This window comes from Cervus elaphus, chromosome 32 (genome assembly GCF_910594005.1).
Source record: "Cervus elaphus chromosome 32, mCerEla1.1, whole genome shotgun sequence".
NCBI lineage: Eukaryota > Metazoa > Chordata > Mammalia > Artiodactyla > Cervidae > Cervus > Cervus elaphus.
The window spans coordinates 32,953,593-32,968,305 of record NC_057846.1 but is presented as its reverse complement, the minus strand read 5'-3'; the positions used below and the strand labels follow the sequence as shown (position 1 = coordinate 32,968,305).

Genomic DNA, 14,713 nt, shown 5'->3' with positions numbered 1-14,713 from the left:
ACTAATTTCTGAAACCTCTTTTTCAATAGCTTACCTTGTTGTCCACCTAAGAGTCTTTCCACTCCCTTGATTAATTTATGGCGGTGTCCGTATGCATTGATGCCTATTTCTTTCAACTCTTCATGACCCATATCAGCCAACACATCTAGCGTAATCTAAAAAATGAAACAAAATTAATTGCTAAATCTTTAACAGTTCTTCAGATGATGAAAACTCTTCCATTTGTCTTCAATGTTCCAGTATCCAGTCAAATTAAGAAAATTGTCTCCTTTATCAGCATGAACTTAAATCTTCTTAAAGTTGCCTTCATAAACTTACCAGTTTTTTGCTCACTTGAAATACTCCTTGATTTGTTTTCAGTCGATGGAGACAGTAAATGGGAGAAACAATGCTATGGAAATATGAAATGATCATTGCCATTTTTCCTTTTGATTATTTCATTCTACCACATTTTCCTTGCCTCAAGGAGACAACCAGCAGCTTGAAAATGGGGGAAATACCAGATCTCAATATCCAGAAGGTGGCAAAGATGAATAGTAGGGGAAAGAGGGGCTCAGCACAATGAAACAGATGAAGCTTTAGGGAAGTGGGATTTATATAAAGATAAGATAGAACTTCCTAGTGCTAAGAAGTATTCAAGCATGGAAGAGGCTGCCTTAGAAAGCAGCAAGATTTATATCACAAGTATTTAGTTAGATTACAAGCCATCTTATATAGAAACTATATAAAGAATTCCATTTTGGAGAAGAGAGTAGGTAGAATTTGTAAGAGCTTAAAAGCCATCTAACAATACCTGAAGTCTAACATACATTTTATTTTGTTCAAAACAGTGGTTTAAAAGTTTTGGTCTTTTTTTTTTTTTTTTTTTAAGTTTTGGTGATTTAATCCCTGTAAATGGAGGTGGTTTGCTTCTACAATGCAAGATCTAAGATCTCTATTCCGTTCTTTGTTTACTAAAAGTAACTGCGACTCTACCGCCACCCAATGGCGGTGCTCTGAATGCACAGAGTGAAATCTCCAACAGTCGCATCTCCTGAATTTTCAGCTCAGAAGAAGCTGGTCCTGTGACAATCCAGATACTACTTCACAAGATTAGCTTCTGATTTTCTTTTTCCTTGGGAAACCGAGAAATCCTTTGATAAACACTCTTTTTCAACTCAAGAAATTTTTATTCATGGCTTTCTCTACCTTTATATGTGCACATAACATTTTAAAAAACTAACAAATTAGGTCTGGAACTCTGATGATTTTTACTGTCAGAATGAAATATTATATAATGAGTCTGATCTTCTCAGAGCAAAAAGCATACATCATTCACTCTCTGGAAATAATTTGCTATATTTCTCCTAAGTGGCCATTTAAGAAATAATCTCTCCATTGCACAAAATGGGCAATTCACTCCCAATCACCCAAAGGAAGTTTTCGGCAAAGCTTCTAAAAAAACCACAGTTTTGAAATGTACATCTTTGAGACAGCATAGTTTACAACATAATAGGAGTGTTTACATTTTTAGCTAGATGTGATTTTAATATAATTTGGAAACCATGTTTACTACATTATTGATATTCCACTTTTTTCTTCTAAACTTCAGATCATGTTGACATAAAAACAGGATCTTATATCTATGTGGCAGCTTCAATTTAAAGAGTCTTTTAGCCTTTCTGAATTGATATGTATAGTGTATGTCTGAAAGAAGCAGAAACCAGGCCAACAAAACATAGTATTAGGTTTCAGAGAAGAAATGGAGAACGTTTGATACATTTGTTCATTATGTGATTCCAATCGTGAAATGAGTACCTCATTTCATCCTCATAATGACCCATGATATACTATTACTGTCTTTATGAAGAAATTCAGGCTCAGTGAAGTTATAAAAATAGTATACAGAAAAGCTGAAATACTTGTCTTTCCCTTTGCTTATTTGTCTTAAAAGGGATGACTAGAGAGTTAAAATAATTAAACATTAAATTTAACTGCTTTGAGTTACATGGTACTCAATTTGTCCTTATATTTATTGAAACTAGGGACTGGAAAACCTTAAATAACTAGCTATTGAATTTACATTTATGTTCACTTGTTCATTCATTCATACATAATGTATTTAATGAGTACCTTCCATATGCCAGGTATTTCCCAAAAAGTGACTATTAAACATTTCATTTAATTCTAAAATGATCCATTACAGCTCAGAAAGGTAAATAGCTGGCCCCAGTTGGTAGTAAAACAGTGGGGCCAAGGAACAAACAGAACACTAACACTACAGGTCATGATAGTTCTTCTACCAAGGAGATAAAAAGTAAACACAAATATTTGGTAAAGGTTGGTAAATGTTTTGGAGGAGTCCGATGGGAACTCTCAGGAAGGTTACTGTGTTGCGGTTTTAAGTGGGACTGGGAACTTAGAAAAGAACAGGAAGGGGGTCAGGAAAGGTTCTTAAAAGAAGGTAATATTCAGCTGAGGAGGAAGACTTAAAGGAAGAAGGGAAGGGTGTTTACCACAAAGGGAACACCATGTACAAAATGAAAACCAAGTGAATATAAAATATTTGAGAGACTCTGGTATTAATGATAAAGTTCAAAATGGTTAGTGTATAATGTATATACAGGAACAAAAAAAGTGATGGACAGAGCAGCAAGCTAAGAGCAGGTCTTTATGGGTTTTACACATCAAGTGAAGATAAGTGTCCAAAATGTCCAAGGACACCTTTTCAGCAGAGCAACACAAAACTGTATTTCAGGAGGACAGTGGTACAAGGGGCAGATCTGGAAGGGAAAGTGACTGCGAACAAGACGACGACGATGGGGTGGAGGAGACTGGAAGGGCTGAACTGGAGAGCAACTTCAAAGGGAGAGATGCCAGGGCCTGGTCATAGAAATGGTGGAGGAAAAGCAAGGCTTGGGAGTAAAGACTATTCCAAATTCTGATGATGAGGGAATATGATATTACTGTATTAATAATAAAAGAATTGGAAATATCTGGAAGTTGAATTTTAGACATGTTTCTCCAAGATTCAAAGCTTTTATACCGCTAGAAATATTTTTCTGAAAATTATCTTTAACTCACTTTAAAAAAAAAAACTTAGTTACATCTAGGAAATTACAAGTTTGTTGGGCCAGTTATTTATACTCAGCATACATTAAAACCAAATTATAACATAAAGATCACCCATGTATCAGTAAAATCATCTTGCATATAAAGCAAATTTCACTTCGAGAGTGTTACTTTAAGAAGGGCTGCCTCTTGTTTCTAAGATTTATTTATTTTCTCTGGAGTAGAGGGAGAAACACTGGGGTTTTAATGAAAAAGGCCTTTCTTTTACATTGCGAGGCTGCAGGCTACAGTAACAGATATTAGAATTAACTTTGCAATCATGTTCATAATGAATTTACTGAGTCCATGCCTTTGTCTTTAGATTCTGAAATAAAAATTGATAAGGTCACTTTTCATATGTATACGTGGACCATAAATATGTTCACAAGTCGCAGGATTTGTTCCAGGAATTGCAATGTAAATCAAGCAGCCCTTCCCACAGAAAAAGTATCATAGCCAAGAAGCCAGGTTACAGAGGAAGGGCCCGAGTGACACAGGTACGACACTTAACTACAAAGGACACAGGTGTGTATTACTTAATACAGAACTCGGCAAAACATACATGACAAACAGGCAGCTAAGAGACTTCTGAGAGAACAACTGTGAAGGTGAGAGGTGGGGTGACGATGCTCTGAAGGAGGAGAAATAAATGATCTTTCTTCCCCACTCCACTGGGAGAGAAATATCAGAATAGAAGTAATAATTGATTATGTGTCAAACAGAATAACTGGCTCAAGGTCAGTGATAGACAAGAACTAAATGGGTACAACGCACACACACCCTGACACTTTCCCTCACTCATGAACACCTTGACCTCATCACGTTCTCCTGGACTGATGCAGAATGCTAATGGCAGAAAGTCCTCTGGATAAGTTATGGAAAGGGTTACGGAACTTATTACTCTAGAACTAAAGGTTAGTCAAGAAACAATTGCAGTCAAATAAAACTTTTGATTGCTTGAACTCTGGGCAAGAAGACAGTCGCACACAATTCTATACAGAGAATGGTAATATTATTTGTCTGCAGGGAAGGAATTAGGCTAGGTAATACACGTTAAATGGAAGCATCAACATATTGATTAAAAAAGAGGATACAGAACTTACTCTGGCAAAAGGAAAATCAATGGAACCATTTACTCAGAACAAAAGTGCAATGAAAAAATAACAATGAAACCGATGAAACTACGGTAAGCTGTCAAAAGGACCAACTGTAAGATTAAACTATTAAAAACAAGAAAATGAGATAAGTATGCCACAGGGTACCACTACTATAAAAGAGAATATATAAAGTAAAAATATTATGATGCAAACTGACTAAAACAGTAGAGGCTGAACTCTTTTGAAAAATGGCTAACTGGAATGATTTGCTTGAACGTGGGTCTTTGTTTTTATTAAGCAAAGCTATGTGAAATTTCACAGTTATTGTGGATATGACGTGGGAAGAAGGGAAATGGTCAGAATATGGCTGTGGCAGAGGATACTGCTTTTAAAACAGCTTTAATACCTTCAGAGAAAGGATACAGGAAGAAGAGTCTTACAGTGTAGGATATTCCCATAAGAAATCTCCAAGCCAGAGGTGAATCAATGGCAGGTGAAGCTTAAAGGCAAAGGTAATTATTATAGCATTTATAAAACCCTCACCACCAGACAGAAAATACAACCATTGTTTCATTAAAGCATGTTTTAAAAACTAGCATAGCAGTACAAGGCTGGGAATTTTAATTATCTGGACTTTTTAAAGTATTATTATATTTTACCGGCAAGGCAAGTGATAGGTTAAATGCCTTAATCAGAATGAAGGTCTTTTTTTAGTCCAGTGCTACTTCTACCCAATTGTTTTGATCATTAAGAGGATTAAAGATCAACTACAATATATAGTATGAAGAAATTAGCTAAAATGCAAGACATTAGAAAATCTTGACATAAAAAGTCTTTCATCATTGATATGAAAAAGATCTGGACTTTAAATTAACTCTAAACTATGTGCCTACAAAGAAATCAGAATGGGTCAGAGAGCACTAAAGAATTTGGACACTATATCCACAAAAAGAATAACTAAAAAAGAAGATAAATTTATTATGCTAAATTAGGAGAAACTTTGGATGGGTGGGTAGTTGATTAGAAGGATAAATCCATGATAAGTTGAGTAGGTCTTAGAAATGTAAGAAGGGCTATAGTATGTTGTAGCAAGCTGAATGGTGACCCTCAAAAAGATATGTCCAAGTTCTAAGCCCCAGAACTTGAGAAGAACCTTACTTGGAAAATTTTTTTTACATCTTTGCAGATGTAAATTCAGTCAAGGATCTTGAGATAAGGAGATCATCTCTGACTAGATGGGGAGGGCTTAAATTCAGTGCAAGCATCCTTAAAAAAGACACAAAGAAGAGATGACAGACACAGAGAAGGCAGGGTGAAGAAGGAAACAAAAATGGAAAGAATGTGGCCAGAAGCTGAAGGGGCCTAGCAGCTAGTGGAGGCATGCAGCAGATTCTCGCCTAGACCCTCTGTAGGGACTGAAGCCCTGCTGACATCCTGGTTTTGAACTTCAGGCCTCCAGAACTGTGAAGGAATACAGTTCTGTTGTTTAAGCCAGAGGTCTGTGGAAATATGGCAAGGTGGCTGTATGAAATGCTAGTCTAATGCTAATGCTCGTCTAATATTCAGAAAGGGGTGAGATTTCTGTGCAAAACAGGGTAAAGATAAACAGAATATTAACAGATTAAACATGGAGCAGATGTGGGTGTATTTTAGATTAGAAGCATTTTATTATACCTGTCCAAATTGTAACAAGATATTGTTCCACATGGATATAAAAAGGGTAATTCCTGTACCTGGGAGAAGACTTACTGATCTCTAAAAAATTTTTCCCATTCTAAGATTGTATGTATATTGATAATACCCAAGTCAAACTCAGGAATTTATTACTTGATATTTAATGGTAATAAAATCACATAGTGATAAGTTAAAAACTCATTATTCCATATAAAAACAGACTGATAAACAGAAGGATCTTAATTCATAAACACCCTAATGATGACTTCATACTAAGATCTTTACAGGCATTTCGGATCTATCTGAAAATAGGCTAAGTCTTTAAGCAAATGGTCCAGTTCTGGTTCAACATATTTTAGTCTCTAGCTAGATAGTGGAAACTTCATAAAGGAGCAATTTTTATAGGTACACTTGCCTAGGAATTATTTTGCTTTCTAGTTTAATGGACAACTACTTCGTGACAATTTTGCTAATCAGTTACCATAAAAATTTCTTACTAGTTTTAAGTGAATCTAGTCACATCAGTAATAAAATGAGGTGAATAAAAGGCTAATAAACTTTTTGGGAACAAGACGAGGGAAGATTTTGAAAACATTCTTTTGAGGTGCTTTCATGGCCTACATTTTGACATGTAACACAACATATTGAGCCAGACTGCTTATAAAGATACAACAACATAACGTTAAAGACTCTCACCATCTGTTGGACAATTTTGGAAAGAAGCATAAATAGTAGATTTCCCTAGCTTCTTTGGAAATCCGTTTTGAGTTTTAAAAGAGTTATTAAGAAGCAAAAAAGAAAGAATAACTGGCAATTAATAACTACTAGTATTTAACTGAAAAGCCTGGACATTATATGAGAGCTTACCTGTTCTGTTTCAAAGATGTCCCGCAGGTGTTCAAGACCAAGGCTTTTTAGGAACTGGCTAATATTCATGTCAAGACCCGCAACTAAAACAGACACATGTTAAAGTTTTTCAGAAAGAAGTATATCAATCTAAAGGAAGTTTCAGTATTTATTTAAAGCCATGGCTCTCTGACACACCCTTGGTTATGTAGCTGCTTTCACACAGCATCAAATGATCCAAATTACATACATTTAATTCAGACACTTCATGTTAGCTCTGAATTTTATGGGGAAGTAAAAGCAGAGTTTATCTTGCCAATAGTATTTATATTAATATTTTAAAGCATAATGATTTAGTGAAATATTGAACAGTGGAATTAAAAAATCTAAATTTTTCAGCTATTGTTTCAGTTTTCATTTCTAACATAATCTCTCTTCATTTTTCTGATATAATTTCAGTAACAAGACTCACTCAGTAGTTCAGTAAGACACTATAGTTGGAATAGGATGTATCGGGATATACATAAGTAATAACAATGTAGATGTCAAGGAATTTATTCTACGAATGCATTTTTTTTTTTTTAAAGAAAACATCTTATTTCATATAATTGCTAAGATTTCCCCTCTTGGGGAAGCTGGAGGAAGGCATAAGCCCTGGCCCTTAGTTCTCCAAATGTATTATTCACGGCAGGGAAACTCATGGCAGACAGGCAGGAGGGCCATACAAAGAAAGGAATACACTTGTTTAGACTTTCCTGCTGTGAGTTGAGCATAGGAGAAATCAAATGAGGACACTTTTCAGTAGAGTCAACAACTGATGAAATAAAGTGTGTGTTGCAAAGTTTCAGGTATCCAGACAGCAGAGCAACAACTGATAAAATAAAGTGTGTGTTGCAAAGTTTCAGGTACCTGGAGAGCAGAGCATGGGGAAGAGAGGGTAAGATCCATAAGGGCAGGGGCCGTAGCTGTCTGGTTCTGGTGCCTCGAACAGTGGGAGATTATGAAGACATGTTTCTTATGAACTGTTGTGTACGTGAAAACTCATACACAGGATGTCTTTAAGTGAGGTGTTCAATAACTACCAATAGAAAAAAGGGAATCTGTTTATTTAGAACACCAAAACCAAACAGACATTCAGTGGTGTACTTGCCTTCTCCTTCCTTCCTTTCAGCGCCCGCTGCGCCATCCCCGGTGTTGGATGCTCCTCCTACTGCCAGTTCTGCTAAGGGGCCGGTGAGGTTGTCTATGCTGCTAGCGGCAGACAGGCAGGAGGGGGTGGATGCTGGTGAGATCAGAGAGGCACTCACGACAGTAGCCTGAGGTTTGAAACAGGTAGGTAAGGCCTCTGGGGGCATGGCATCTATCAGCAAAGCTCTGATGTCATCTGCCTAAAAAACAAATAGATAAAATAAAACACACACACACAAAATATTACATCTTAAAATAAGTTTCTCACTAAGGACCAAATGTAGAGTGAATCTTTTTCTTTCATGGATGCTCCATTATTCCCTACTAGTTTTTGACAATTCCTTCTTCTTTCCTTCTCTGATCGACAGCTCCAAAGAGTCCCAGTAGTTTCAGTAGGTAGAACTGTAGAAACAATTCGATACTAAAAAAAATAGTATCAAATTTTTTCCAAGGTATTTCAAAGTATTTTTCAAAATATTTCATTTTTTGAGGATCTAACGTGCAGCCTGTGATGACAGTTAATAATGCTGTACTATATTCTTGAAATTTGCTGAGAGTATATCTTGAGTGTTTTCACCACAACACACACAGAAAAAAGTTAACTGTGAAAAGAATCCAAGAATGTGAACTATATTGATTCCCAGAAACACATTTTTTAACACTAAATGAAAAGTATGCACACAGTTGTTCATACTGATTACCCATGTATTCAAAGGACATATAAACTAACAAAGATATGAAGAGTTAAAAACATCTTTCTTCTAAAAAAGAGCACTTTCTTGTACCCTTCCTCCCATCAAGAGGTGGCACCTATATCCCTTCCTTTCAATTTGGGTTGCTTGTGAGTTGCTGTGACAATTAGAATGCAAAGGAAGTGGTGCTCTGAAGCTTTTGAGTCAGGCTTTAAAAGGACTGGTGGTTTCTACTTTTTTCTCTTAGAAATCGTCCTCCCATGCTCTAAAGAAGTTTGGACTAGATCACTGAGTTTGAGATACTACGCACAGAGAGGTACTGCAGGATTTAAAGCCATCCTGGATGCTGCAGCCTCAGCTGAGCTCCCAGCTAAAGGCGTTGTACAAATAGCTGGACTGCCCAGCTGAGCCCAGGCAATGTACACAACTCTGAGAAATTATAAGTCATCGTAGTAAGTCACTCACTTGGTTTTGGTTAAGCTACATGTTTTGAAATTGTTTAATCCTCAGTAATAAGATGTATAAACCAGAATGTGGCTTAGAGAAGTATTTTTGGTTAAAAAATTCTAAATTACGTGACCATACAGTAACTCCCTGATTTCCAGAAAGTTTAGGAAAGATGTTTCTGTACTGTGTTTAATTCCGTAGTTAAATAACACATTTAATCTTGAAAATTTAATTTTGAAAATATTTCTATAATATATCAGTTTACTTTTCCATTTTCAGAAGAATGATATACTGCTTAGAAGATCATTTTTCTTTGATCATCTCATCCCCTCAGGTAAATTACCATAAACACCAAATGCTCTAGCATACTGTGTCAAATGTAGAAGGTGATAAGATAGCTTACTAAATGTAATTCTTTGAGAATACAATCTATACACAAGTTTTCCTATGATTCATGTTTTCCCTCCAAGTATGGTCAAAAAATGTAACTTACTGCTTGTTTTAATAGTTTTAAACTGAAGCAACAAGAACAACGAGAACTTAAAAAATTCTCAAGTTTCCAGAAGGAAGGAAACTTGTTCTTCTCCTAAGGGATAATATGCACCACTAAAGCAAACCTGCTAATAAACCCTGGAATTTACTGTCATCCCTGGAATTATAGAAAGCAATTCTAAATATTCTGAAGTGAGGACTTACTGTTGCCAGGTCTAAAGGGGTCTGGCCTTCCTGGTTCTTCATAGTTGGATCTGCACCATGCGCTAGGAGTAGGGCACAAAGCTGCGTCCTGCCTTTTTGGGCTGCTTCGTGAAGAGGAGTAAACGCCCACTTGTCTGTTGCATTTACGCACGTGTTGTATTTTATCAATAATGCCGCGATGTCCACATGCTGAAGGAAAACAAAAGGATGCCAAGGGGTAACAAGGAGATTATCTGGTAAAGCTCCTTCAGGTACACTTGTTTTTATTTAACATTTCATTGCCCCTACATCTCTATTCTCATCCTTCACAGAAGTTTCTTTTATAAAAAAAGAATATTCATCGCACCCTTCCATCTGTATTTTGGACTTCATCTTTTCTTGCTTCCTCCAAAATATCAATTTTGTATTTATTCTGCTACTCTGTAATTCTTCATGGGAGCTTTAAAATTTTTTTTATTCAGCCCTATCGCATATTCAGACCTATCTTAAAATCTCTAACCCACTGCAATCTGATCTGTTTATGAAAACACTCATCTCAAAGATTCTCAATCTTCTTTCTTCAGCCTTTGGGGAAGTAATGTAACGTAACAAAGCAACATTCTACAAAAATTAGTCTGTCATGCCCAAAGTGACTCGGGGGTAGAGAAAATGTCAGCAGCAGCACACACATTAGTAACCTGGGCAGGCGGTGATCAGAGACTGAACTGTGAGGGCTAGAGAAGGACACAAGGAAGAGCTAAATGTGAGAAATTTTGAAGAAAAAAATTGGGTTTTAGGAAGACAAATTAACTACAGAGGAAGAAAGAGGAAAAAGAATTCAAAGATGACTGTCTTTTGTTTTTTTAATGTAGTCTAGAAGATTTACAAAAAGGTAGAGGGAAGCATTAGCAGAAATTGAGTAGCAGAAGTTTAAGTAGGAAGGAAACTTTAAGGAAGGTTCACTCGAGGTATGTGGTTTCTAAAGTAAAATATCTAAGTAATGGTGTTCTGTAAATGGTTTGACACAAAAGGTCAGAGCACAGACGGGAGGGTCATTTATTTATTCACTTATTCGCTCTAATGCACTTGCCCACCAATCAGACATTTGCTGAATACCTATCTGAGGCTGACTTTCATGAGAATGGATAGAGATGAGGAAAGAAAAGACAGGAGTATTGGGATTTAGGGCAGGCTTCTTCAAATTTTCCTTAAAAATTTCTTAAAATATTTTCTTTGCTCTCTTAAAGACACTCACTTCAAAAGGAATAGGTACTTCTTCTGAGGAAGTATTAAATTTTTTTTCATACAATACAAATATTTTCTAATTTTAGGAAAAGTGATTTCAGAAAACACAAGAAAATTTATTAGGCAAATACAAATCAGAAACATCTAAGAAAGCTTCCATACTTGCTCTGACAATATAAAAACAACAGCAACAGAGCATAATCAGACCAGGGCTTCTGAAAACAGACCATGTTTCGGACCTTCTGGGGATTATGAATGATATGGCATAATTATGAAATTGATTCTAATACAAAAGATAGAAAGAGGTAACATCTGTAGTACTATCAAAATCACTTAAACCCCAGTAATTTATTTCCCTTATTCAAAGGATATATGTTGAAAAGAATAGCTATTTTTATTCAATTAATCCAAAAGCATGGAGTAATTTCAAGCTTCTTCCCAGTATGGTTACAGGGTATTTAAACTATGTTCCTGATGATTAATTTTATTCTACTGGCTCAGACAGTAAAGAATTTGCCTGCAATGCGGGAGGACCTGGGTTTGATCGCTGAGTTGGGAAGATCCCCTGGAGGAGGGCATGGCAACCCACTCCAGTATTCTTGCCTGGAGAATTGCCATGGACAGAAGAGCCTGGTGGGCTACAGCCCATGGGGTTGCAAAGAGTCAGACATGACTGAGCAACTAACACACACATTTGTATTGATGGAATAATATAATGAGGTAGGTGAATTTGTATAGGTCTCCAAAATTAAGGCAGTCCAAGGAAAATTATGTGTGTGAGGATAAAATTAATTATATATATAGTATATATTATTAAACTTTCTTTATATAAAATCTGTAGTTCATGCTTGGAGAAACCAACTACATGCTTGTTAAATTTGCTGACAAACATCTGAAAATGCAAAAACAGGAAGCATATTACTATGCATGTAATATAGTACTTGTATAGTACCATACACTAAAACACTAAAAAATATAGTGTTTTTTAGTCTTAAAAACACAACTCTTAAGTCTTTTAAATAGCCACATCACTGGGGCAAAAATTATAACTGAAATTTAAGGCTGATGAATGCAATAAATAGCTACAGCTCGGTCCTATAGAACAGGACTGAGCAAAGTATTGAACTGGAAGGTCTAGAAAAGGAACTGAACTCTGCTGGAATGTTTCCAGGAGTCAATTTAATATGGTTTCAAAATTCAGCTGCAACACAAAATGCTTTAAATGACAAATGTGACATAAAAACACTGCAAAGGCCCTAATTTAATTTTAGCAAGTTGAGAAGCAAGGAGAAGAGAAACGTGCTTGGGCTCCAGTTAGAGCAATTTAATTTTACAATAATGTCATGCAATTCCCCTAACGTCATATTATACATTTTAGAGAAAGCACTAAAAAATGAAAAAGTTGAGAAAGAAAACTCAGTAAATTGATTTACTATTATGAAAAAATACAAAACTACATGCTGTGTGGTAAATAAATATCAATGCCTTATATCTATTGAAAAGCAAAAATATTAATGGTAGTGTATAAATGTATATTAAAAATAATATAAGGCATTATAATATAAAAACAAAGCAGGATAGTGCACATTACCATTAATATATATTCTCATTAAACCTTCAACTTTTATTCAAACTTCTTAAACTATGTGTTTGTTTCTCCATTTGGGAAAACTGAAGTGGTAAGTTCTTTCTATATAAAAAGGCCCAAAGATACACAGAGAGCTGACTGACCTCTCAGAGGAAAAAGGTAAAATATGTATCAAAGAATAATGAACAATAAATAACAGCTTAAGGAACTTTATGTCATTTCAGCTCTCTCACAAAACTATTTTATCCCCAGGATACCAGTCATCATCCACTACTGAAGTCAATTAATTTGTGTCTATTTAATACTGATTTTGAGTTGGTCAAACACACACTCGGAAGTAATATTTTCTTTCCTATCTGTCCAACCTGAAACTGGTTTGTTGCTTTCCTGAAGAGTGTTTCCACTCAGGACATGTCATCTCCCTGAAATACTGGTCACTAAGAGGGGGCATGAAGAGATGTGGATATGCTCATCATAAAGGAGAGAGTAAAAGAATACGGAAGTCATGTGATTTACTTTTTACTTATGGTCTGTCAGGTTTCTTCAAATCCAGAAACCGTCCTCACCGGTAATGACTCCATTTATGAGAACCCCTGGTATATACATCCTGGCATTGGGGCATTTTTACAGTCAAATAGGGATTAAGTGGCTCAGCAGAAAGCACAGGAGCATTCATATTCTTCCTGCGTGAATCATCAGACTTAGAGTGGGCCCTGGTGACTTCCAGGCAGGCGGTCCAACAAATATCAAGGTTGGAATACATCCCTTTCTCTCTTTTAGCTGATGATTAAAGTTACAGGGCTTTGAAAGAATAAATTTCGACTTTCATGGTGGGGTTTCAGCTAGTCATCTGAACTGTATGAAACCATATATAGCAATCACTCAACCATTTACTTGAATATTTCTAAGATGCTGATGATAAACATAAGCAAGCATAATTTCCATGCTTAGAGAGTAACCTGCTGGCTTTTAGAGTTTATAAAATCTACATAAGGTACAGTTAAGATTTATTATCTGTATCAATAAATATTAGCTGAGCAGTCATTAAATACCTATTATTGTACTACATAATGTGAAGAGTCCAAAAAGCTGAAAAAAATACGGTCTTTGGGCAAAAGACAGTTAAACCTAACTGAGAAGGCTAGAAACACTTTAAATAGTAAGATTAAAATTGTACTAAATTATGCTGTGGGTTAGGTATCTGTTGGTTACTTCATGCATGGTATTATGTATTTAACAAAGTAGTAAGTATCAGAGAACTTTTCTGGACTTTAGCATGCTCACCCCATAGGATGCCGCATTGTGAAGAGGTATTAAACCACCTTTGTCTTGGGCATTAACATCTGCTCCATGCTCTAGAAGATATTCCGCTACTTCCAGGTTATTGTAGCCTGCTGTTAGAATGAAAAAAAAGGCAAACATGTCAGTTTAAAAGAAAAAAAAATGCATATAAATGATAATGACCAGAAAATACTGGTTTTTTAATACTTTTTGCTTTAAAAACTAGTTAAGAATGATTAAGAATAAAAAAATTTATAAGATTTATAATAAAAATTATGTAAAATCATGTCAGTGAAGCATTTTACTGAGCAGCAGCACTCTTCCTGATCAGCATTTCTTTCCTCTTCTGATGCACTGTATCTAAGAAAGGGCATGAACCTTGCAAGTGCTAGCCCAATTGCTGGTGATGCTTACCTGCCAGGTGCAGAGGGGTTGAGTTTCTGCCCTGGGTGTCTCTGCAGTTGATATTCTCTGGGGTACAGAGCTTTTGCACTCTTGCCAGGCAGCCCTTCTTGGCAGCATCCAACAAAGCAGCATCTCCTCTCAGCAAGTCCTGAATATCTGTGTCTCCTTCTTTTACCAAATCTAAAGGTGTATTTCCATCTCTGTTCTTTTTAGTGGGATCTGCTCCATGCTACAAAATAACCAAATGGTCTTTGTGTTTTCTGTAGCATCTTTGTTATGTTTTGTTTCTTTATTTTTAACTTGCACTTTTGCTCCTCCAAAGAAAAATACCTACTCTATGTGCATTGTGAAAAACAGAGCAATATTTGGTTTTCTTGCAAATTTCCTACTTAGCAACATATCAACGCCCCATGCCTCAGGATCACCTGTGATGGTGAGAACAAGTGTCTTTTACTTTTGTAGCATATACTGTCTCAGACTCTATG

The 14,713-nt window shown here is 36.0% G+C and overlaps 1 protein-coding gene across 1 annotated transcript in view; it reads right to left on the bottom strand.

Annotated features, from left to right (window-relative positions):
• TNKS (tankyrase) overlaps positions 1–14,713 on the bottom strand; it is a 155,972-nt gene that overhangs the window by 16,391 nt on the left and 124,868 nt on the right. Inside the window, exons 16-21 of the mRNA XM_043893900.1 lie at positions 14,238–14,457; positions 13,827–13,936; positions 9,731–9,919; positions 7,858–8,095; positions 6,729–6,811; positions 35–155 (exon numbers count right to left, since the gene is read on the bottom strand). Coding sequence (XP_043749835.1) covers positions 35–155; positions 6,729–6,811; positions 7,858–8,095; positions 9,731–9,919; positions 13,827–13,936; positions 14,238–14,457 — 961 coding nt within the window. The remainder of the gene's footprint in view (positions 1–34; positions 156–6,728; positions 6,812–7,857; positions 8,096–9,730; positions 9,920–13,826; positions 13,937–14,237; positions 14,458–14,713) is intronic.